The sequence below is a fragment of the Pipistrellus kuhlii genome, unplaced genomic scaffold, assembly GCF_014108245.1.
Source record: "Pipistrellus kuhlii isolate mPipKuh1 unplaced genomic scaffold, mPipKuh1.p scaffold_m20_p_13, whole genome shotgun sequence".
NCBI classification, from domain to species: Eukaryota; Metazoa; Chordata; class Mammalia; order Chiroptera; family Vespertilionidae; genus Pipistrellus; species Pipistrellus kuhlii.
Genome location: NW_023425438.1, coordinates 21,566,397 through 21,593,325, shown reverse-complemented (window position 1 = coordinate 21,593,325; position 26,929 = coordinate 21,566,397). Strand labels below are relative to the sequence as shown.

General features: G+C 36.7%; 1 protein-coding gene across 1 annotated transcript in view; it reads right to left on the bottom strand.

Moving 5' to 3' along the window:
• Positions 1 to 4,394: 4,394 nt before the first annotated feature.
• Positions 4,395 to 26,929, bottom strand: part of GTF2A1L (general transcription factor IIA subunit 1 like) — a 34,230-nt gene continuing 11,695 nt past the window's right edge. Inside the window, exons 5-9 of the mRNA XM_036435269.2 lie at positions 25,937 to 26,021; positions 24,139 to 24,728; positions 13,820 to 14,080; positions 11,879 to 11,968; positions 4,395 to 4,650 (exon numbers count right to left, since the gene is read on the bottom strand). Of these exons, the coding sequence (XP_036291162.1) occupies positions 4,543 to 4,650; positions 11,879 to 11,968; positions 13,820 to 14,080; positions 24,139 to 24,728; positions 25,937 to 26,021 (1,134 nt within the window). The 3' untranslated portion in view covers positions 4,395 to 4,542. The remainder of the gene's footprint in view (positions 4,651 to 11,878; positions 11,969 to 13,819; positions 14,081 to 24,138; positions 24,729 to 25,936; positions 26,022 to 26,929) is intronic.

Here is a 26,929-nt window from a genome sequence, read left to right as displayed (position 1 = left end):
ATTGAGCCAAACCGGTCCCGGCATCTCCTTCCCCTTTCTATAAAAATCAATAGGCATATCCTTGGGTAAGGATTAAAAATAAAATAAAAATGAAAAATATATAACTTCTATCCTCTTTATCTTTTGAAGGATGGAATAGAAATATATATCCAATATTTGCTAGAAAATAGTTTATCAGGTTGATTCTCATAGGACAATGAAATTATTCTATACTGCTAGGTATTATCTTTATAAGTACTGTATATTTTATTTCACCTGTTATAAATTTCTTTAATGATACACTCATTTCTTTTATTTCATTTCTCCTACTATATATATATACCCTAGAGCCTTACACTTGGTAGGTGGTTAATATTTTTAGGTTATTCACTTTTATAACAGAAATGTAAAATAACCATAAGGAAAGCTTTTCCCTTATGAGATGGTCTCATAGAAAGTGTGTGCATTCTTAAGCTGTATAATCTATCATACATAAATCACAAAAATATCAAATGCTTAAGAAATTCATATTTATAGCTTGTATTTTTTTTTCACAATGTTTGATACTATCGTAAGTCCCAAAATGACTAAAAAGAATTAATCAACCTGGAATAACTCAACTTACAAAATATTTTCAAAAGGTATTTTGTCCTATATTCATAATATCTGGTTTTAGTTTCTTCAAAACTGAATTAAGTCCATGCATAAATTAAGAATCTTTATGTCACAAAGATTTATATAAATGTGTTCAGAAATGGAAATAATCTTTTTTTTAATGTGCAATATTTTTATTGAGTTTTTTTCCTACAAATTATTACCACGGGCCTACTATTTATAATTTAGGCTTCTAGTTATAAATCATAAAGTTCGCACCTGGCTTAGAGTATATTTATATGAATATCAGCATAATGTTAACCAACTAACATGAGTCAAAAGAAAATCCCCCAGTAAATTCCCCTGCTCACCACTCCAATTAACTGTTGCTATACAATCTAGGGTTATTTGTTTTCCTGCACAAATTAAATAAATGAAACAGAGCCTTAAGCAGAACTGGTGTCTCACTGACCTATAAAGTCTGAACTATACATATGATTATTTATACATATTATTACATATTGAATAAAATAAGTAAAGGAGGTATTCTAGGCAAGGGTGGTTGGTTATCCCTAAAACACTGACTATGCAAACTCAGCATAATCTTCTTAGCCTATAGGGAGATGTGGAAAGTATGCAAGAAAACATGTGGAAAATATGTAGAATATAAGCATGAGAAAAAGTTTCAGTTGGGAATTATGACACATGATACTTACACACAAATTTCATTTAACCAGCAAACTGTAATCTCTATAAATGTAACCTCTACCTATAAAAGGGTATAGAATGACACTTGCCAAGGTATTGTATTTCTATGAACTTAGAACCTACTTTTGACATTTTGTTATAATATGTAACAAGAAATGTTTAGCTTGGACATGGGGAAGAGGTTTCTAAAAGTAAAAGTAATATCATATCAAAGCCAAGTCTTAGATAAACTCCACCAAATCATAGAGCTTAAAGAATAATTTTTTCTTTTGGAATAAGATTTGTCACGCTCTATCTTTAGCATGTGTTAAAAATACTCATTAACTATGAATCATGACCCATCAGTATGTAGTGAAATCAATTTATTTGGTCAATACCATCATTTTTGAAGTGTATTATAACAAAATCATAAGCAGGGAGAAACCAAGATGGTGGCATAGGTAACCACCTACACAATAATTTCAAAACTACAACTAAAAGACATAACAGACATCATCCAGAACCACAGCAAAGCTGGCAAAGTGGAAATTCTACTACCGTAGAAGGAAAGAGAAAAGCACACAGAGACTCAAAGGAGCTGCAAAAGTCAGAGGTAGGGAGACAAGCACGGAAAGGACTGGCTGCTGAATGCGTGGCTGCCTTTCTCAAGCAGGAGGGAGACAGAAGCTCCCAACTGCACTGAACTTTAGTTCTAGGCGACACCCTGGAGACCCAGACTCATACAAGGGGAATCTGGACTGTCAGGAAAAGAGAAAAGCTCACTCAAAGGAGCTGCGGAAGGCAGAGATCCAGAGGTGCACACACATAGAGGACTGACTGCTGAGTGAGCAGCTGGCTTTCTCAAGCAGGAGGGAGACAGAAGCTTCTCACTGCACTGAACTCCAGTTCCGGGTAAGATTTGGGGAATCCGGACTCATTTGGGGAGAAACTGGACTGTCTGGCAGCAGGCAAAACTAGAGGACAGCTTTCCCTCAGAGGTGCTTGCAGCAATTACCAAGGGACACTGAAACCCAGGGGCATTATAGAGCAGGGCTGATGGAAAGCCAAGACTGTCTGCTCAGCCCTGGGACTCTGCCCCATCCAAGCTGAGCACAGAGGCTTTTGCAATTTTGCTAGTCTTGTCTCTCTAGCACAGAAGGTCTCCCAGTGTAGACACAGCTGATCCTCACAGCCAATTGGTCTGGAGGTCAATTACTCCCAGTGATACCAACAATAATCAAGACTTAACTACAACAAGGCTGTGCACACAGTCCACAAAGGGTTGCACCAAGAGTATCCACCTCAGGTAACTGGGAATCTGACCCACTGAGCCTTATAGGTCACCTAGCACACAAAGCTACTCTACCAACTCTGGGAAGCAGCAAAAATGCCGAGACAAGGAAATAGATCTCAAACAAAAGACTGGGTATAGAGTTCAAAACCATGGATATAAAGATTTTCAAGAATTCCCTAGAAAAGGTCGATAAATTTAATGAGACCCAACTGGAAATTAAACATAAACTGAGTTAAATAAAAAATATTATACAGAGATGCAACAGCAGACTGGAAGAACAAAAGAATCAAGTGAAAGATTTGGAATACAAAGAGCCAAAGGACACTCTTCTGGAGAAGCAAGAAGAAAAGAGAATCCAAAAAGTTGAGGATAATGTAAGGAGCATCTAGGACAACTTCAAGCGTACCAACATCAGAATTATGGGGATGCCAGAAGAAGAGAGAGTGCAAGATACTAAAAACCTATTTGAAGAAATAATGTCAGAAGACTTCCCCCACCTGGTGAAAGAAATAGACTTACAAGTACAGGAAATGCACAGAACCCCAAACAAGAGGAATCCAAAGAGGACCACACCAAGACACATCATAATTAAAATGCCAAGGGGAAAAGATAAAGAGAGAATCTTACAAGCAGCAAGAGAAAAGCAATTGGTTACCTATAAGGGAGCACCCATATGTAACCAATTCCACATCAGCTGATTTTTCAACAGAAACTATACAGGCCAGAAGGGAGTGGCAAGAAATATTCAAAGTGATGAATGATGAGAACCTACAACCAAGATTACTTTATCCAGCAAAGTTATCATTGGAAAGAAGGGCAGATAAAGAGCTTCACAGATAAGAAAAAGCTAAATGAGTTCACCACCACCAAACCATTATTATATGAAGGGCTGAAAAGTATTTTTTAAGAAGAGGAAAAAGAAGAAAAAAGATAAAAATTATGATCAACAAATACATATCTATCAACAAGTGAATCTAAAAATCAAGTGAATTAAAAATCTGAGGAACAGAATAAACTGGTGAATATAATAGAATCAGGGGCAAAGAAAGGGAGTGAATTGATAAAATTATCAGGGGGAAAGGGGTATGGGGTGCAGGAAGAGACTTGATTAAAATCATACACCTATGGATGAGGACAATGGCGGGGGGGGAGGAGGTAAAGGAGAAGGGGGGGAATTGGGTGGAAAGGAGCTATGGAAGGAAAAAGAGAAACAACTGTAATAATCTGAGCAATAAAGATTTATTTTTAAAATAATAATAAAAACATCAATGGCAACAAAAAAATTAATTAAAAAATAAGGAGAGAGGGGTAACCCAGTATGACTAGGAAAAGGACATAAGTCTAAAGTTTCAACAAGTAGAATGAGAATCTAACCTAATTCTCCCTCACAATTCTTCAGAGATAGGAGGATACAAGAATGACCTGGCCACAGGATAAGCCCAGAGAGACTGATTCTTAGCTCAGGAACCCTGGCCTCAGGAAAGATTTCCTTGTTCATGTATAGCATGGGCTTAGCAGAGGCAGCTGCCTTCAAGGAACAATTTGGGTTGATCACTAGTAAGGAGTGTAGACTAAAAGACCCAGAGAGGCCCTCTTATATATCCTGCTACCACTTAGTGAGAGATGGGAGGAGCACCGGCTCCAATCTATTAACTGATCCTGATTTCACTATGCAGGGGAATTGTAGTCTGATTTAAATTTTATTTGAAGATATATAAATGTTACATTTCTTCATACTCCATCGCACCTATGCATCTATGCTTTGTCATGGTATAGATAATAAGGGTTTAACGAAAAGAAACCCTTTTAAATTAGTAAATGAAAGAAACATAAAATTGTATATTTATATCTGCATCTGAATTATAATTTTATTAAATTCCAGTGAACCAAAATTTGAGCAGCTTTGTGGACTATATTTAAACAAAAACAAGTTTCACAATGCATGATATAGTCCCACTGGTGTTTATGATGTATTGAGCGCCTGAGTTTTACCACTCTGCATCACCAATAGCTTTTGCAAATACATAGTCTCTCCCTCCAAAACACATAACACCATCTTTCAAATAGAATTTCCATTTGTTCTTGCTTCGATGAATCTGTTGAAAGAAAAATAGTCTAAATTAATTAAAGTCAAAGTATTATTTATATTTCTTTGCATATCACGTGTGATTATTCTGACCCTATATGGGCATTTTTAAAAACTAAAACTTCCTGCCTGGACAGCGTGGCTCAGTGGTTGAGCATCAACCTATGAACCAGGAGGCCAGGGTTCAATTCCCAGTCAGGTATATGCCTGGGTTGTGGGCTCAATCCCCAATAAAGGACATGCAGGAGGCAGCCAATCAATGATTCTCTCTAATCACTGATGTTTCTATCTCTCTCCTCTCCTTTCCTCTCTAAAATAAAAAAATATATATTTTTAAATAATAAAAACAAATAAATAAAACTTCCTCAAGATAGTTCACTCATTCAGAAAATATTTGAGGTTTCGGGTTTTAGGCACTGGATATATCAGTTTTTAAAAAGAAATATATACACAAATGTTAATAAACAAAAAGCAATGCTATCTTTGAAGAGTTTACATTTTAGTAAGGACTGGAGAAACAAAATACATAAATTATATGGAATATTAAAAGGTGATAATTGCTATGAAAAACAGAGCAAGAAATGGAAGACCACAAATACAGAGGTGGAATTATAATTTTAAATAGGAGAGTCAAGGTGGGCCTGGCTTATGAAGTAACACTTGAACAAATACATGAAGAAACTGAGGGATAAAGCTAGAAGATATTGACTGGAGAGCATTCCAAGCAAAGGGAAAAGATTGCAAAAGTCCTGAGGAGGGGCATGCCTGGATGGTTCAAGAACTGCAAAGAATACAGGATGTCTGCAAAGAAATAAAGGATGTAGCAAATAAAATCAGAAATTTTTTAAATTGGTGTTTCATTTTGAAGAAAAAAGTCACAATAAAGCACTGAGCAAAGTCAGAAGATATATCTTATAATCTATTAGATTGTATCCACTGTTCTTTGAATTCAGTAAGTCAGCCTAGATACTGACAAAATAAAAACTAGGAAATTCTACTATCTCAATAAGAAATAAATTATAAAATCACTGTAACCTCTGGTTACATATATATTTTTTAAATCACTACATATATATTTTTTAAAAACTTAGAAGTGAATAATCTAAAATCAAGAATTAAAAATTAAACCTAGTTGACTGCAAATAGTCAAATAAAGAAAGAAAAGTCTATGACTACTATTCAGATGGATTTTGTGGAAGCATAAGAAAACACAAAAAAGAAACCCCCTGTTGTGTGAAAAAAAGTCCTAATAACGGAACTTTCTTCTCAGAATTTGACTCCTAAATTTCCCCTTGCATATATCTTAAAAAGTCTCAACACAACAGTGACAACAGAATCCTGATCTCAGCAATGGTGATAAAATCTGGCCAGAATTAGGGAAATAATAGTAGTAACAACTCATTCAAGTAACTTTATCAAGTAACTATATTCATTCTAGAAATGCAGCAAAGGTTCATTATTAGGAATTTATTAATATAAAAATAATATTGCTAGGCCTAATGGGACAAATCATATAATCATTTCCAATGATACTGAAAAAGCACTTGATAAAACTAATGCATTTTTAAATTTTATAACTCAAAATAATAATCAAAGATTATGCCCTACACACATACACAGCCTAAAAGTAGTTCAGTTAATGCCTACATATGATGTTAATACCTTCAGAAAATTTGACATATAAAGTTTTGAAGCTTGTTGTATATAAAAAGAGCATATATATATATATATATCAACACATGTGGAACTCCATCTATTGAAAACAATCTGCATTATTAATCGGTACACCTGGTATGACAACACCTTCAGAAAATTTGATATATGTTGTCAATATAATGAAAGAGCATACATTTCAAATCGCATATATATCAACATATGGGTAACTCCATCTATTGAAAAAAAATCCACATTACTAACCAGTGCACCTAGTATTGGGGGGTGCGGGGGGGATCTAAAAGTATTTCCACAAACGTCAGGTTATAAACAAGGATACCAACTATTATCTACCCACTATTATCCAACTTTTCATTCTAGAGATACTAGCCAATACAATTAGACAAAAGAAAAGTATAATTTTAACTAGCCATTACAATTTGACCATATGTATGTATAGAAAACCTACTAAATAAGAATTCAGTATTGATACCAAATTAATATACAGAAATTCATAACCTTTATGTATACACATAACAAAAGACATAAAGAAAAAGCCCATTTACTCCAACAACAAGAGATGGTAGCTAGGATTAGGATTAAATTTTAAAAACACTTGATCTACTGGCACCATTAAGCATACTCTCCTCTTTGAAATATATTCCTCCCTTTGCTTCTAGAACACTGCTGGTTTTCCACCTAACTCTCTGGCCACTTCTTAGTTTTCTTTACTGATTCCTCTTCTTCTCTCTTACCTCTGTTTTAGAGTGGGTCAGGACTCTCTTTCTGTTTATACTCACTCTCTTGGTGATCATAACTATTATCATGGCTTTAAACACCATCTATGTGCTAATGACTCCCAAAATTTGTATCTCCAATTCACACTGCTCCCCTAACTCAATTCTCATTTAATTGCTTCAGCATATCTTCCTGAATGTCTCTGGTCCCCCGTCTGCCAGCAACCCTGCTCCTGCTACCACTGTTCCCACGCACTGATGGCACCAGCCCCATTTGCACCCACTGATGGCATGGAGTGATTGAGGGTAGTGCCAGCCATGGGTGAAAGCAGGGCCATTGCTAGCAACGGGTTCAAGAAGTGGCTGCTGCCCTGGTAGTCCCGCTGCTAGCAATGGCCCTGCTTGCACCCATAGCTGGCACTACCCTCAATCACTCCATGCCATCAGTGGGTGCAAATGGGGCTGGTGCCATCAGTGCGTGGGAACAGTGGTAGCAGGAGCAGGGCTGCTGGTAGACAGGGGACCAGAGACTGCGGCACAAGGGTCCAGGCAAGGGTGCAGAGGATGGACTGAGATCCACCCCTGTGCCCACCACAGCCTCAAGGACCAGAAAGCCCAATGCATAAAATTCATGCAAGAGTAGGCCTTCCTCCCTCCAGCTGCTGGCACTGGCTTCCCTCCGGCACCTGGGACCTGGACTTCCCTCTGACCACTGGCAGGCACCCAAGACCCAAGCTGGAAGGTAGTCCAGATGACATCCAGTCTAATCAGCATATTATGCCTGCCTATATATACTCAGCACCTGCATCTGCAAATTAACCTGCCATCTCTGTTAGGTTAATTTGCATACTCAATCCTGATTGGCTGGTGGGCACTGCGAAGGTACAGTCAATCTGCATTTGAAGTAAAATGAAGGTTACTGGTCAAGATGCTGTGTGAGAATTCCTTGACTTTTCAGAGGTTGTTTTTTAAAGAGTTTTACTAGTCAGTGTGTTTTTGAAGGCCAGTAGCATCAGTTCCCCTTGGGATAATTACCAATGCAGAATTTTGAGTCTTACCTCAGACTACTGGATCAGAATGTGCATTTAAACAAGATTTCACCAGGTCATTTGCATGCTCATTAAACTTTGAAAAGCACTTTTAAGAAAAGTCAATTCACTGGAGTCATTCAATACTATTTGAAACAAGACAACTAATGACGAAAACTGGGAAATTACTTACAAAAATTCACTGCCACATGGTCTTTCCCACTCTACTCTGACCTTAGAGATACATTCTCTTTGCAAGTTATATTTGACTTCAGCACTCTTCTTTAAAAATACTTTTCAATGGTTCCCCAATTCCCTGGTTTCCATTAAAAATTTTAGTACTTAAAATGTTAACTAATTAGAGAGTACCCTCAGACAACTATATTTGTTAACACTATAAATCTAATATCACTCCTTCTATTACCCCACAAGGTTATTATAAGAAACAAAAGGAAACGTCTGAGAAAATACTTTGAAAAATACAAAGCACTATGTAATTAATTACAAGCTATTTCCCACAATGCAGTACAACCAAGGTTACTCTCCCCATAATGGTCTAGAAATTCTTTGTGCCTCTATAGAATGCACATATAATTTGGTGTCTTATAATATTTGCTTCATAGAAGGCAATATACTATTTATAGAAAGGTAAACTAAGTTTGGTCCCTTTTCTGTTACCTATTCCTTCTTATGCTTTGCCAGAAGACAATTCCAGCATGTCAGTAGGACTGACTCATCTGGGACAGCTAAAAAGCACTTCCCCCAAACCTGAATAGTATTTTTTGCTGCCAGACTGCTCAGGGCATTTTAAATCTCCATGTTATTGCCTCCTGTTGCTATTCCCCAACCTGACAATGCTTCTGTAAACCCTATCCTTTGAAGTGTATGTCTCCACCTTGCCTTAGGACAAACTGTGTTAATAAATATCACAGGGTCCTTAGACAAAGTCTTTTAGCTCCTTTACCTGAAGTTCCTTTGACCCCCAATGCCTTTCAAAACTATCTTTCATCTTTGGACTCCTTATTAATTCTACACATCAGCTCCTTTCTCCAGATTGCTGCACCCCTTTGTAATGCTATAACAAGAACCCCAGCAATGCTTTTGTTTACCAGCATCTAAATTGCCATTTTCCATCTGTATGAAATGTTATAAGTGAGAATACAAACTTATTTTAAGGGGGAAAAATGATTTATTTTTACAGCATTCTAAATACCATCCTCTATTTCACCCAAGTATATTGAAATTGTTAACAAAAAAAGTCAAAGATGTAAACATGCATTAGTCATCAGGGAAATACAAATCAAAATTTCAACGAGGTACCACTTCATCCCCACCAGGATGGATAGATCAAAATGTCAAATAACAAGTGTTAGTGTGAATATGGAGCAATCTAAACCATCATACACTGTGGTGGAAATAAAAACTGGTACAGCCACTTTAGAAAACAATATGGTAGTTCCTCAAACTATCACCACATGATCTGGGAATTCCACTCCTAGAAAGAAATGGAATTATATATTCACACAAAAACTTGTACACAAATGTTTATAGCAGCATTATTCTTGCATCAGCTGAAAATGCAAAGTGTGGTATAGCCATACAGCAGACTAGTATTACGCAATAAAAAGGAATGAAGAACTGTTACATGCTACACCACATGTGTCAAACACAAGGCCCGAGGGCCAAATCCGTCCCGCCAGGCCTTGCAATGTGGCCCGCACCGCGCTGTCATCACTGCACTCCGCTGCGTTTCCATCACAATGACAGTTTATGACTGTTCAGTAAACCATTCGGCCCGCGATTTAGGCTGGATTTTAGATTTTGGCCCCTTCTCTGATTGAGTTCGACACCCCTATGCTACACCATGAATGAAACTTTAAACGCTGTGTAAAATAAAGAAGCCAGTCACAATAGACCACATATGAAACTCCAAAATAGAGAAATCTTAAGAGACAGAAAGTAGATTAATGGTTCCTTGGGTATGGTAGTGGGGCTGGGAGGGAATTATGAGATATATGCAGTGTCCCCAAAAAATATATATACACATCTTGAATACAATTCATTTTCAAAATATAATAGAATCTGTAGACATTGTGTGCATATATTTTTTAATAGCCTGTAGGAGTGAGAACTAATGGGCATGAGGTTTCTTTTCAAGGTGATGAAAATGTTCTAAATTGATTGTGTTAAGGATTGCACATATCCATGAATGTACTAAATACCTGTACATTTTTAGGTAAATTGTGTAGTTTGTGAATTATATCTCAAAGCTTCTAAAAATTAAATGTAAATATGCACAAGTTAAGGACAAAAACTGATCATTCTACTTCATAATTACAGGAATAATGTTTCTTTAAAAATAAAAAAGAACATTATGTTTAGTTACTAAAGTTAAATTACTACTAACTTAATTTCTAGGCTTAAAATTTGAGAGACACCTTCAACTCTCCCTAATGATAATTCTCTAAAATCCAGCTAATCACCAAGGCCCATTGATTCTTCCATATAATCACTGATTCTTCCATGTTCTACTGGCACCTTTAGTCTGGTTCTGATTACTTCATGTATGTACTATCTCTGTTCTTACTATTTTCCTATTTCAAATCATCAAACACTGACAGTTTTTAAATCCAATTACAATTTTTTCAGTAACATTCTCAGAATACCAATGTCCATCAAATCAAGTCTAGATTTCTCCTACCAGGACTTTGGATTTTCCAATCTGCTCACAACTTTGTTTCCACCCAGCCTCATTTCCTAACACATCCAAAAGAACACTTTAGTCAAGACAGCTATCCTTCACTGTCCCTTGTACATTCTATATGCATTCATGTCTCTGCCTTTTTATCAGGCTATTCTACTCTAAATGCCTACCACACTTACCTATCTTATATAATAAAAGCCTATTATGCTAAGTGTCCAGTCGTCCATTCAACCAATCAAAGTGTAATATGCTAATGATATGCTAAGGCTGCTCAACCACTCACTATGACATGTGCTGACCACCAGGGGATAGTCGACTGGTCAACTAGTCGCTGTGACGTGCACTGACCACCAAGGGGCAGATGCTCCAACTGGTAGGTTAGCTTGCTGCTTGGTCTGGCCGATCAGAACTGAACAAGACAGGCCGGACATGCTCTGGAGCCCTCCGGTGGTCCCTCCTCGGCTAGCCAACCTCCCACATCCCTCCCTGGCCTTGATCGTGCACAGATAAGGTCTCTCAGCCTGGCCTTCACCCTCTTGCAATTTGGGACCCCCTCAAGGGATGTCTGAGAGCCTGTTTCAGCCCAAGCCTGGCCAGGCCAAGGAACCCCACTGTGCATGAATTCGTGTTCCAGGTCTCTAGTATCCTATAAATCACTCAAAGCTTCAAATCACTCATGAAGGATTTGTAGAGAACTCCAACTACAAATGATTTCTTGTATCTCCTAGCCACTTTTAGGGCTTATTGTGTGTACAATATCTTAGCAATATGTATGTATATAACTTGGCAAATGTTTTACATGCCACTCATCTTAGCATTTGACTTACCTGTCACATATTTTAGCTTTTGATTTACCTACCATCCTATTTTATGCCATTCTATTATTCCATACACAAATATCTTGTCTCAATAAGATCTCTCCTTCTTTAGACAAAGACTACCACTTTTCTGTATCACTCTGACACCCCCTGCCCCGCAAATGTATACAATTAATGAGCTTTTTCAAGATTAATTTAACTGTGAACTATAATTCACCATCATATTCCCCATAATTTACATAACTTTCTACTATTAATGTAATTAATAAACCCAAAGTTTAAAAAATGAATACAATACCTTGTCATACTGACAGACAATTACATTATCCGTGTCAAACAGGTCTGGCACATCCTGCTCACTAACATCATCTCCAGAATTTAAGGGGTCCTGAAGATGAAAGATGAAAGATGATCACATTAAGGAATTTAATGATGCTTTGAATTTTTTAAAGGTAGGCATATGTGCATATATCTTGGAGAGTCAGAACAGTAGTGTACATAAAAGTCAAATAGCCTGAGATTGACTACTGATCTTCAGCAAGTTATTAAAACTCCTCATAGCTCAGTTTTCTCATCTGAAAAAATGAGGTTAATAATAAGACTCATAAGGCAGTGAAAATGTTAAATAATGTAAGGCAGATAAGATTTAATATGATACCTGGAACATATGTAAGAACACCATAAATGACAGTTATTACTACTTATATGCTTAATTGCCATGTTCCATAAAAATTTTGGTACATTTATTAGGATTAGAGTAGATACCATATGCCTCTATTCTGGCTGCCGTCTTTACCTATACTTCTCTCTCCTAAATTTCCCACAATCTCTAGTTAGCACCTTGTTGACAGGTTATTTCAAGCTAGAACTTGCCCATGCAGCTGGCTACTTTTCTTTTAGTAGTTTTGGCAACCCACGGTTCCCCTTATTGTTCCACAGACCAGTGTTTTGTTCTTCAATAGTAGTTCAGCTGTAGACATGCTGTTGTAGTAATTATGTTAGTATATATGATGCCAAGAAAAGGCTGTAAGATGGGTAATACAGTCTATTGTAACTTTTTGCCTTCTCCTGTATATATCTCAAAATTGCAAACACAGCCACTTTCACAAAGCATTCTTACTAAAATTCCATATTTTATTACTGGATTATATGTCTTGAATCTGATGGTGTCCTCTCTATGGAATCATTACTTCACCAAGTGATAACTGTTGTTTTGGTATATATAAAGATTTAAATTTCAAGGTAGTGATCCAAAGGTGGTCTGACTTTGTAAGGACGGTCTGAGTTACATTTGCTTGTGAATTACCATTAAGAATGTAAGTATTTGCTTGAATCTCTTTCTAGTCATAGTTTTTGGAAATATGGGTAATTCAAGTAAAGGATTGGTTAACTGGCAATCCTTCCATTCTAGCTTGTTAGTTTCATCAATATAATTAAATGAAAAAGTTTCTTTATATCCATATAAGTAACTCAGTCCATGTTGAAGTTTTAGCAGAGACTTTGTGGTATTTTTCTATTTAGTACTGGTATAAGTTGATTTGAAAAATAATGAGATCAAAAAAATCCTTACCAAGACATAAATTGGTTACTTCACTTATTCTTTGTGGGTCCTCAAGCTGAACAGTTATGCTTGAAATATTTTTATAACCCTCCAATGTTGGTAAAATACCTTTTTTGCCCATTCTTTGGAATCACTTTCACTATCAGATACTATCACATTTCTCTTTTGCCTTCTGATGGTCTAATGTCAGATTCATTACTATCTTCTAATAAAGTACTATCTTTCAACTGACTACCAAAGTCACTCGGACAATCAGACAAAGTGGCTGTACATAAATTTTCTCAAACATTCCTCTCTGCTGTGACATGTCTTTTTTTTAATTTTTGGCATAATAAAAAATGGATGGAAAAAATTAGATGTATTGCTTGTCATGTCTCTTGAAATACTGGCTGACGAGTTGAGAAAAAGCCACAAGTTAACTCGTGACCAGCATTCGGACATGGAAACACGATCAGCAAGATGTTAAGATTAACAACTATAATAGCTGATTTCTAAATACTTACTACTAGTGTAAATTACAAGTTTCAGGTTAAAAGTTTAAATACTAGCATACAAATAAGTCTCATTTTAACACTATAGACAGAGTTCATCTTAATTGTTATTCCTCTTGGTTCTAAAGTATATGAAAGTACAAATGTTACATATTGAATAAAGTTTCAGCTCAAAAGTAATACTTACTTCTTCCACAATGTCTATTGGAGGGTCTTCATTATCACTACTGTTATCAGTTGAATCTTCATTTGATGTATTATCAGCTTCTCCTTCAAGTGCCTTCAGGTCTCCTGCATCAATAATCTCTAGAACTTCATGCTCACCTACATCTCTTGTACTTCCTATGTCATCATTGGAAGATGTATCATCAGTTCCATCTATTTGAATTATTTCATAAATATCTTCATCAGTTACCTGAATGCTTAAACCCATCTGAGAATTATAATCCTAAAAAGAGAAAGAAATGCAATGAAGTTTTTAAAGTCAAACAGTCTAAAATTTTAAACAAAATATAAAATTACTTAAAACATCTCACAAGTGGTCACTTAAAATGTTTCTTTCTTGTAAGATGATATTCCCTGATTTTAAATAAAACATAGGAATAATTTTAAAAATATAAACCTTATAGTCACATATAAAGAGCAAATGAGTTGTCTGCTTTAAGATAACATTTGTTCGTGTTTATATACCTTACTTATATTTATACTAGAGGCCCGATGCACGAAGATTCATGCAAGAATGGGCCTTCCTTCCCCTATAATCCAAAATTATAGTTAGCAAGTTCAATACTCCTCTCTCAGTAATCAACAGAAAAAGTAGACTGAAATTCAGTGAGGATGTAGAAAACCTGAACAACACAATTAACTAAGATAACCAAGTTAACAATTATAAAAAAAAAAACTGCACCCCAAGATGCAGTTTACAGAATATTCACCAAGATGGACCATATTCTGACACATCAAATCTTGACAAATTTAATACATACAAAATATGTTCTCTGAGCACAAAGGAATTATTAAACCAGATACCAGTAACAAAAAAATCTCCAAAGATTTAAAAATTAAATAATACATTTCTCAATATCCATGAATCAAAGAGTAAGTCACACGAAAAATTAGAACAATTTAAATTAAATGCAAACAAAACATAAAATTTCAAAATTTGTGAAAAGTAGCTAAAGCAGTGAATAGAGGGAAATTTATATCATTTGATTACATATTAGAAAAGAAACAAGTTTGAAAGTATGGCCTAAAATTCACCTTAAGAAAGTATAAAAAAAAAAAAAAGACCAAATTAAGTTCACAGTAAACAAAGAACTATTATAAGATTTTTTAAAAAGAAAAGAAAAAAAGAAAAAAGAAATGAAATAGAAAGTAGAAAAAAAATTAGACTAAATGTTCATTCTTTGAAAGGATTAATAAAATCAATAATCTTCTAGCCAGAATGACAAAGAAAAAAAGAGAGAGGCCAGATAAACAATATTAGGAATTTTAAAAGGGGTAATGCCATAGATCCTGAAGACATTGAAAGATAGTAAGTTATCTGTTATTTTGGCTGCTATAACAACATGTCATAGACTAAGCAGCTTAATAACAATAAAAATTTACTTCTTATGGAGGCTGGAAAGTCCAAATTAAGGTACTAGAAGATTTGGTACCTGATGACAGCCCACTTTCCAGTTCATAAGGCAGTGTCGTCTCATGATGTCCTCACATGGCAGAGAGGCTAAGGAGCTCTGTGTGGTCTCTTTATCCTATCTAATAAAAGTAATATGCAAATTGACTGTCACTCCAACACACAAGATGGCTGCCCCCATGTGGACACAAGATGGCCGCCACAAGATGGCCAGCAGAGGAGGACAGTTGGGAGGGACCAGGCCTGCAAGGGATGGCAGTAGGGGGCAATCAAGCCTGCAGGGGAGGGCAGTTAGGGGTGACCAGGCTGGCAGAGAGGGGAAGCTGGGGGCAAATAGGCTGGCAGGGGAGTGGTTAGAGAGTGATCAGGCTGGCAGGCAGAAGCAGTTAGGGGCAATCAGGAAGGCAGGCAGGCGAACAGTTAGGGGCTACCAGTCCTGCATTGTGAGAGGGATCTCCGACTGCCCGTGTAGGCCCAATCCTACTGGGATCAGCCTCAACTGCCAGTTGGATATCCCTCGAGGGGTCCCAGATTGGAGAGGATGCAAGCTGGGCTGAGGGACACACCACCACCCCATGTGCACAAATTTCGTGCACCAGGCCCCTAGTATATACATATAATTTCAGAGAGAAAGGGAGGAGAGATAGAAATATGAATGATGAGAGAGGATCATTTACTCATGCCTCCTGGATGCCCCCTACTGGGGATATGACCCACAACTTGGGCATGTGCTCCTGACCAGAATCAAACCTGGGACCTTCAGTCTTCAAGCCGATGCTCTATCCACTGAGCAAAACCACCAGGGCTGTATGGTGTCTTTTAAAAAGTAACTAATCCCATTCATGAGGACTCCATGCTCATAACCTCCCAAAGGCTTCACCTTCTACTTACTAATATCTTTGGGAGTTAGGATTTCAACATGTGAATGGAGAAGGAAATAAACATTCAGACTGATATAAGTCAATTTACAAAACTTAATTTTATGTCTGTATAATAACAATAACAATTGGAAATTTAAATTTAAAGATGGGAGGAGCCGAAACCGGTTTGGCTCAGTGGATAGAGCATCGGATTGTGGACTGAAAGGTCCCAGGTTCGACTCCGGTCAGGGGCATGTACCTTGGTTGTGGGCACATCCCCAGTAAGGGGTGTGCAAGAGGCAGCCGATCGATGTTTCTCCCTCATCGATGCTTCTAACTCTTTATCCCTCTCTCTTCCTCTCTGTAAAAAAATCAATAAAATATTTTTAAAGATGGGAAGAGGGACAGGAAGAGATTAACTATAGAACTCATATGCACATATGCATAACCCATGGACACAGATAATAGGGCAGAGAAGGCCTGGGGATGGTGAAGGGAGACAATGGGGGGAAAAGGGGGTTATCTGTATTTCAACAATAAAGATAAACTACTTTAAAGGTATATAAATAAATAAATAACATGAGAAGAAAAATAATAAAACAAAATAATACTATTTAAAGCAGCAAGAGAAAAGCAACTCATCACATTCAAGAGATTTTCAATAAAATAACACTCATATTCATCAGATAAAACTCTCAATGCCAGAAGGCAATGGATGATAGATATGTTTAAAGTGCTGAAAGAAAAGACTGTCAACTGGGAATTCTATACCTGGCAAAACTATCCTGCAAAAATAATTGAGAAATTAAGGCATTCCCAGATAATGAAGGGAAAGGAGTAGATATGAAAGTAAGATTTCTGAAAAAGGTAATAAATGGGTCAGTAGGAATTAACCAGAGGATGGTGGGAAGAAAATACAAGCAGAGGATAACAAAAGCAAAAAGAGGAGCAGGAAACAAAGAGGTCAAAACAGAGATTCACTTAGTAAAGTAGTAGGCATAAATAAAGAGTAAATAACAAATTCTAGCTGAGAAAGAACATGGAAGTCCGTTCATGCCACATTAAGGAGCTTTGATAAGAAGCTGCACTATGGATAAATGTCTGGTAGCCATAAAGAACAGAAATTAATACCTAATAGTCACTGAGCACTTACCATGTGCTAAGCAGCATGCTACTGAGATATAATCAACTTTACATTGATTATATCTCATGTAATCCTTCCACCACTACAACTCTATGGTATATACTATTATCTTTATTTTACATGTGAGGAAACAGTAACTGATCCAAGTCACATAGCCATTGAGGGACAGAAGATGAATTCAAAGTAATTCTTATCTCTGAAGCCTAATGCTTTAACCTCTAGGATAGATGGACTTGGAAGAATAGAGTGAGAAACAGCAAAGACTGTAGGCTAATAAATTAGGAAACTACTATGTTAACCCAAATAAGAAGCAATTAGGGCAATGGTAGTAAGTATGAAAAGGGAACAGATTCCAAAAATATTTAGTTTTTAAAGTTATCAAAATGTTAAAATTTTTACATGATTACACCTTAAAAATGAATTAAATTCTGACATAGGCTGCAACATGGAAGAACCTTAAAATATTATGGTAAGTAGCTCAGCCAGTGTTGCTCAGTAATTGAGCACCAACCTATGAACCAAAAAGTCGCAGTTTGATTCCTGGTGAGAATGGTTTGGGAAGGGAATGCAAGAGATAAAAAGAAATTAAAGAAGATACACTCCCATTTCTCTCCTAATCCTACTTTTTGGAGTTCTAATAAAGACCTAAGTTTGATGGTATTATAGCTCCATAGTTCTCCATAGCATTATAAGATTAGAAAACAAGTCCTACACTGAGGAAAAAAACATAGTAATAACGTAGATTTTAAAATAGAAGCTCATCAAAAATTGTTGGGAATATATGTATGAAACAGTATGAATGTTAAATTTACATAGAAACTTAAGATCTCTGGCAGTCTACACAAGAAAGTAAACAATTATAGATAATTTTATCTTCCAATAATAATTTCTAAAAAGCTACTTATATAAAAAAGAAAAGCTATTCATACATTTTTTGAAAATTATATTAGCATAAACTTCACCAGATTAAAAACTATTTTAAAGATAGCCAACAATAAATTTTAAAAATTGATAAAGTAAATATTTTGAATGTTTGGACTGTGTTTTTTTAATATATTTTATTGTTTTGTGTTTTGTTTTGTTTTTTACATCGATGAGAGAGAAACATCGATCAGCTGCCTCTTGTATACCCCCCTACTGAGGATGTGCCCACAATCAAGGTACATGCCCTTGACTGAAATCGAACCTGGGACCCTTCTGTCTGCAGGCCAATGCTCTATCCACTGAGCCAAACCGGTTACGGAGTTCACTATTCTTTCTGAAGTGTTTAATAGTGGATCAGTAACATGCATTTTTATTTAATAAATTTTTATTGTTCATATTATTACAAATGTTCCTTCCTTCCCCCGCCCCATTGCTCTCCTCCACCAGGTTCCCACCCCACCCTCTGCCCTTTCCCCACCCCCATTGTCCTCATCCATAGGAGCACAGTTTATGTTCATTCTCTTCCCACAACCCCCTCTCCCCTTTTCCCCAAGAATCGTCAGTTCACTCCCCTTCCATACCTCTGATTCTATTATATTCAAGTTAATATTGTTCATCAGATTTTTTTTTTAATTTCCTTGGTTTTTAGATTCACTTGTTGATAGTTACATATTTGTTGTTCATAATTTTTATCTTTATTTACTTTCTCTTCCGAAAGAACCCCCTTCAACAATTCATATAATTCTGATTTGGTGGTGATGAACTCCTTTAGCTTTTTTTTATTAGTGAAGCTCTTTATCTGACCTTCGATTCTGAGTGATAGCTTTGCTGGATAGATTATCTTTGGCTGTAGGTTCTTACTATTCATCACCTTGAATATTTCTTGCCATTCCCGTCTGGCCTGCATGGTTTCTGTTGAGAAGTCAGCTGACAATCGTATAGGTGCTCCTTTATAGATTACTACCTTCTTTGCTCTTGCTGCTTTTAATATTCTCTGTCTTTTGCTCTTGGAATTTTTTTTTAAATATATTTTATTGATTTTTTACAGAGAGGAAGGGAGAGTTAGAAACATTGATGAGAGTCATCAATCAGCTGCCTCTTGCACACCCCCTACTGGGGAAATGCCCGCAACCAAGGTACTACATGCCCTTGACCGGAATCGAACCTGGGACCTTTCAATCCACAGACCGACGCTCTACCACTGAGCCAAACCAGTTTCGGCTGCTCTTGGAATTTTAATTATGATTTGTCTTGGTGTGGTCCTCTTTGGATTCCTTTTGTTTGGAGTTCTGTACACTTCCTGGACTTGTAAGTCTAATTCTTTCACCAGGTGGGGGAAGTTTTCTGTCACTATTTCTTTCAGTATGTTTTCAATATCTTGCTTTCTCTCATCTTCTGGGACCCCCATAATTCTGATGTTGGTTCGCTTGAAGTTGTCCCAGAGGTTTCTTACATTATCTTCAATTTTCTGGATTCTCTTGCCTTCTTGCTTCTAAGGAGGAGTATCTTCTGGCTCTTTATGTTCCAACTCTTTGACTTGATTCTTGCGATCTTCCATTCTGTTTTTAGGACTCTGTATAATATTTTTTATTTCAGACAATGTATTCTTTATTTCTTGTTGATCCCTTGTCATTTCTCTTGAATCCTTATTAATTCTAGTTGATCCCTTTTCATATCCTCATAGGTCTTATCGATCTTTTCTAGGAAATTCTTGAAAAACCTTATAAGCATAGATTTGAACTCTATATCCAGTCGCTTTTTGTCCTCCATTTCTTTCGTCATCTATTTTATCTCGGCATTTTTGTAGCTTCCCTGATGGGGCGAGGTTTCAGGGTGGAGCCTACAGCTTTGGCTTCTGTCAGCCCCGCCCTATGCGGCTCCTGAGTCTCAGGGTCCTTCAGTACTCGTTGCAAGAGCCTCTGAGAGAAAGGTGCCCTCAATTTTCGCCTGCTACCAGTCTAGGCTCTCCCCCAATAAGCCCGGAACTGGGGTTCAGTTCAGTTGGAAGTGGGATTGGAGGTGGTGTTCAGAGCAGTCTGGAACCCCGGTCTCCTTCCTGCCAGGGCAATCCCACGGCACAGCCAACCATCCCTTCTCTGCGCGCAATGTGCGCTCCTCCGGGACCTCCTTTCGCCGCTCCCCTGGGGTTCCGCCTTACAACCCAGCTCCCTATGGATGAGCCTGGGTCTCCAGGGTCTGGCCTAGACCTGGGGTTCAGAGCAGTCGGAACTGGGGCCCAGCACAGTCGGAGCTTTTATCTCCTTCCGGCTAGGGAACGCCAGCCAGGCACTCAGCCACCCCGCCCTTCCTCTCCGGCTCCATCCTCTCCGCTCACGTCGCATGTCTCCATACCTTAGGCTTTTACAGCTCCTCCGCGCTTCCTTCTGGTTTTCTCCTTGCTTCTCGTTGTAGAATTTCCAGTCAGTCAACTTTCCTGTAGTTCTGGGTAATGTCCATTTTATATTTTAGTTGTATTTTATTGAAATTGTTGTGTGCGGCTGCAGCTAGGTGTTTACCTGTGCAGCCATCTTGGATTCTCCCTGGACTGTGTTTTAAATACAGATCTATTTTAATACTAACCAACAAGTTATATGAAAAGTTACCCAATATACCACATGCCCATCCTATATAATAAAAGGCTAATATGTAAATCAAATGGTGAAACGACTGATCACTATGGCATGCACTGACCACCAGGAGGTAGATGCTCAATGTGTTGAGCATCTGCCCCCTGGTGGTCAGTGCACTCCCACAGGGGGAGCGCTGCTCAGCCAAAAGCTGGGCTCCTGAACGGCGAATGCAGGAGTGGTGGCTGGAGCCTCTCCCACCTCTGGGGCAGCGCTAAAAATGTCCGGCTGCTAACTTAGGCCCATTCCCTCAGGGGAGTGGGCCTACGCCGGCAGTCGGACATCCCTTCAAGGGCTCCTGGAATGCAAGAGGGTGTAGGTCAGCTGAAGGACACCCCTCCAGTGCACAAACTTCATGCACTGGGCCTCTAGTAGAAAAGTACAATAGCACTACGATAAAGCTTATTATGGTACCAGAAGCTATTAAAAACTCTATATACATCATCTCTGATAATTCTAAGAGTGAGGCTGGTTTTATACCCAGTCCAAAAAGATAAAAGTAGTGAATTTGGAATTTCAACCTATCATGACTCCAAAGCTTAAGTTCTCAACCACTATCCCCTAAACAATCCCTGATTAAGCTCCCTTAACTAATCTACTTCCCCATATCAGAACAAAGTACAAGGTGATATCTAATAAGTAACAGTAGACTAAGTCCTTGAATCATCACACCAGAAAACTGCAAAGTTCATATAGAGTCCAGGAGAAAAATGCCTCTAAAAATCGTAAGTGATGAAAACAAATACTGCTTCATAATTATGCGTTTAGCTTATATTTCTTAATTTTTGTATAGTATTTGAAAAATATAATAAGAAATACTTTAAAAACACTTTAATCTTAATAGTTTATGCAAAAATTAAATTAGAAACAGACTTGCTAAAAATTTTTGAACAGGCTTCATTGAACATCTGAAACATCCTAAAACAGGTCCAATAGTTTCTTAGAGTCATTTTCTTTGTTGGTTATCCTTTACTATTGGGTCGGCACCTAAGTAATTGCGGGTTTCACACATATATGGCTTCAGTTGAATTTTTAGGTTTGTAGACGTAGTACAAATGTAAAACACATTTTGTTATTTGATAGTTGGCTATTCAGCTGTTAATCAGTAAAAAAAGTTTTTTGATCTGTTTTGTATTTTTCGTTTGGCGTTCGTTGAAAAATGGAAAATCAAAAGGAACATTTTCGTCATATTTTGCTTTTTTATTTCCGCAAAGGGAAAAACGCATCGCAAGCTCATAAAAAGTTATGTGCTGTTTATGGTGATGAAGCCTTAAAAGAACAGCAGTGTCAAAATTGGTTTGCCAAATTTCGTTCTGGTGATTTTTCACTCAAAGATGAAAAACGCTATGGTCGTCCAGTTGAAGTTGATGACGCCCTAATCAAAGCAATAATCAATTCGGACTGTCACAGAACAACACGTGAGATTGCAGAGAAGCTTCATGTATCACATACATGCATTGAAAATCACTTAAAACAACTTGGCTATGTTCGAAAACTCGATACATGGGTTCCTCACAAACTGAAAGAATCACAGTTAACGCAACGCATTAGCAGCTGCTATTTGCTAAAGAAACGTAATGAAAATGATCCATTTTTAAAACGACTGATAACTGGCGATGAAAAATGGGTTGTTTACAACAATATCAAGAGGAAAAGATCGTGGAGCAGGCCAGGTGAACCAACTCAAACAACATCAAAAGCTGATATTCATCAAAAGAAGGTTTTGTTATCAGTTTGGTGGGATTACAAAGGAATTGTCTACTTTGAACTCTTACCACCCAACCGAACGATCAATTCTGATGTCTACATTGAACAACTAACGAAATTAAACAATGCAGTTGAAGAAAAGCGGCCCGAATTGACAAATCGAAAAGGTGTTGTATTCCATCATGACAATGCAAGGCCACACACATCTTTGGTCACTCGGCAAAAATTAATGAAGCTTGGTTGGGATGTTTTGCCACATCCACCATATAGTCCTGACCTTACACCATCTGATTACTTTTTGTTTCGATCTTTACAAAACTCCTTGAATGGTAAAAATTTCAATAATGATGATGATGTCAAATCGTACCTGATTCAGTTTTTTGCTAATAAAAACCAGAAGTTTTTTGAACGTGGGATTATGATGCTGCCTGAAAGATGGCAAAAGGTCATTGATCAAAATGGGCAATACATTACAGAATAAAGTTATTTAGTTCCATGAAAAAAATTTTTTAAAAAAATCCGCAATTACTTAGTTGCCGACCCAATATATGCTACAGCCTTCTCCTTCTACCTGTGAAAATGTTCAGGTGGCACTTAACTTGTACAGGCTTGTACAGCACTTCCAGAGGACCACGAAACCAATAGCTAGAAACAGAAACCTTTAACTATTTGTCATATGTCACTAAAAAATTGGAAATTGGAGTTATCTATGACATATTTCACATTTGTAAAAAGACAAGATCTTTTTTATTTTACCATCCAAAATTCCCCATGAATCATTCTGTCATCACTATGAATTCCTTGAAGATAATCAAAACCTATTTTCAATATGGAAAGCAAATTAGAAACTATTTTTCAGTGGTTTAAATTCAAAAAGAAATTATGTTAACTAGTATTTTAGCAAGAAGAGAGGAACAAAATATCTACTAAAAGATAAGTCCTCATGTGGAGAAAATTTTCACACAGGAGTTTAAGAAAATTAAGTAGAACAAAGAAAAAAATACTTTGGACCTCTTTTGTATATTAAGTATGACAATGAATTTCCCCAAAATACAATATTTGTTTAATTACTAGGACAGATTTCTTGGTCTTTTATCTGCAGACAAAAACAATTCTTACCATGTTAAAAGAGAGGTAAAACTGATTATCTTAAAACAATGCATTTTCTGCCAAAACCGGTTTGGTTCAGCGGATAAAGCATCGGCCTGCGGACTGAAAGGTCCCGGGTTCGATTCCAGTCAAGGGCATGTACTTGGTTGCGGGCACATCCCCAGTAGGGGTGTGCAAGAGGCAGCTGATCGATGATTCTCTCTCATCAATGTTTCTGACTATCCCTCTCTCTTCCTCTCTATAAAAAAATCAATAAAATATATATTTTTTAAAAATGCATTTTCTTTAAAGAAATATTCTAATTTATTAATTGAAATCAAACGTTTAGAAATTCTGAGCAGGAGCATGAATACCTTAAAAACTAATAGTTATAGAAAAAAAATAAAAAATAAAAACAATTTTCTAAAGAAAAAAACAAAGCATACATACTTCTAAAGAACATTATATCTTAAAAAACTCAAAATGTCTAATCACTGGCCATTGCTTATCCCCTAATACCTTCTCTGGGACAGGCAGGCTGCTGGGCTCCTCTTTATTTCTCGGCTGCTTCACAGAATCACATCCCAACATCCTGTTTTTAAGAAAAGGAAGCTGACCATCAGACGAGTGCTGGTGCGGAGCCCCCTGAGGGCTTGAGGCGATGGGCCCGCCATGCAGGTTTTGAGTCCCGCTAGCGGAAACACTGAGCAAAGGCTCCACATGGGCAGCTCTTTGGGAGACTAGTGGAGGAGCTCCAACACCAGGGAGACTGACATACTGAGAGCCCGCTGGCTGACTCAGCAAAGCTTCAGACACCATTTTATGCTCATTTCCAGGAAGTACAAGTATATCACTGGTGGCATTTTCTAAATGCTTCCTACCCACTGTCTCATAATGAAGAATTGTGGGTTGCTGGAACACAGTTTCCATTTTCTGTGATTTTTCTATAGATGCTTGAAGAGAACATGGATTCATTTGTGGAACACTGGTCTGTATTATTGAAGGCTGCCCAAGCTGCTGAAATACTTGCTGAATTGGATGCTGAAGAATATTTGCTCTTCCAGAAGTCTGTGTCACCGTAATTGGTACATTGACTTTATAAAGGTAACCTTAAAAAGGAGATATCAAAAGTATAAGAATAATAGGATTCTAATTTCCTTCAAAATACAGCATGTACAACAGCCTGGGAGGAAATATATCAATATGTTAACAGTGGTTATCTCTAGGAGCTTTTCTTTTTTGTATTTTCTAGAATAAATATGTATTGCTCATTTTTAAAAATTAAATATGTCTTGCTTAACTCTAGCCTCTTGCCACTATTGCTTATATAGCACATTTTGAAATACTTATAGACCACAATATTTACTCCATAAACCTCTCCCATTGTTTGATAAATTACAGAGTTACCAACTCAAATTTGGGATTTTAATGAACATAATCATGGAGAATATGTTTCATATATTTAAGATATAGATACCATATAACAATTTTAAGAAAAGGCTACCAAAAAAGAGTTTATTAATTTCAAAAGTTATCAAATTTCTCCTCTCCTTTAAAACTAAAAGGATGAAATTTATTTTTTGAGCATTGTGTTAGGTATTTTGCTTGAACTTTACAACAACCCAAAGAATAGATAAAATTCTCTTTCAAGTTAAGAATTAGTTGAACATTTTGGATATTCTATTATGCTATACAATCTCCAATAAGAAGGAGACAAATGTTGCTCAATATAATCTTTAGTTTTTCTTGATTAGACCTAACAGAGACACAGATATGTTTGTTTTTTTATTTTAATTCTCATTTGAGAATATGTTTATTTATTTTAGAGAAAGAAAAAGGGAGGGAGAAGGGGAAGGGAGGGAGGGAAGAGGGGGGGAGGAACCGCAGTCATTTGCCTCAAGGCCTGATCTGGGATCAAACCCACAACCTATATATATATGTCCTGACAGGGAATTGAACCTGCAATCTTTTTGGTGTACAGGATGATACTCCAACCAACTGAGCCATCCAGCTGGGGCCAGATATATTATTTTGTATTCATCAAAATTTAGATAACTGACTTGAGTTAGGGAAAACATATATAAAGTATCTTATACAATGCTGGGAAAGAGAATTGAGAATGAAATACAGGACAGGCTTAGTACAGTGTCTTTCATAGCAGATTGCCTCCATAATAATAACCATCATTAATCATTAAACTTAAAGCAAGTTTTATTAAAATTTCTTATAATTTCTGGTATGAAGTTTAATCATCAATATTACCATCCAGAAGTCAATACAAATGCTAAAAATAAAACATTTTAGACTATTCTCTTACCAGATGCAGTCTGTAGCGTCACACCTGCTGGTACATGAATAGGATAACCAGGAAAAGCAAAGCTTGCACTGGAGTTTGCGGTGCTCTAGAAATGAGAAATTTATATTAAAAAGCTACAAAAGAGCTTTACTTGTATCTTTTTTTCCTGATCTCATAGATGGTCAAAAAATCTGATTCAGGACAACAGTTTGACTGCGCTTAACATTACATCTTAGCTCTTTTTTAAAAAACAGCTTTTTATATCTGATTCAAATAATTTCATTATAAATAAAAATAATTCTGTCTATGGCTATTAGCAATAAATCCATTAAGTTTTAACAGTCTGAGAACTGGTATAAAACTTGCCCACTGCAAAGCCTTATTTGGGCCACTGACCTTCAAGATGTCAAATATAAGAACCATAGTTGTTTACAGTCCTTTAGTCTATAAGTTGATCACTAATTATACTTTAAAGTGGATGATACAATAGTGTATAAGTTTTATTTTGAAATAAGCTTTATGGTTTATGGTTTAAAATTTAATCAAAAGACAAACATTTTTGCCTATCAGATTTGCAATAATTTATAAGACCTATTAGTAACACTCAATGTTAGAAAGGATGCAATAACAAACAAACAAATAAATTCTCTCAGACCACTGCTTGTATGAGTGTATATAATTCTTTTGGAGAACAATTTTGCAATATATACCAAAACTGCAACATTCCAATATAAACTATGCATGATCTTTGACCTAGAAATTCTATTTCCAGGATCCGGATTACCTGATTATCACACAAATACACAAAGATATATCTACAGGTATAACAATGGGATGTTATGTTAAAACAAAACTAAACATAATTTAAATGTTCATCAACAAGATTGGTTAATTATACTGCAATGTACCCACTAAGACTAATCAATATTTAACTAGCATTGAAAAAAAATAGCTCTATATTACTAAATTTTAAAAAAATAAATTACAGAAATAATACAGAGAATGATCCAACTT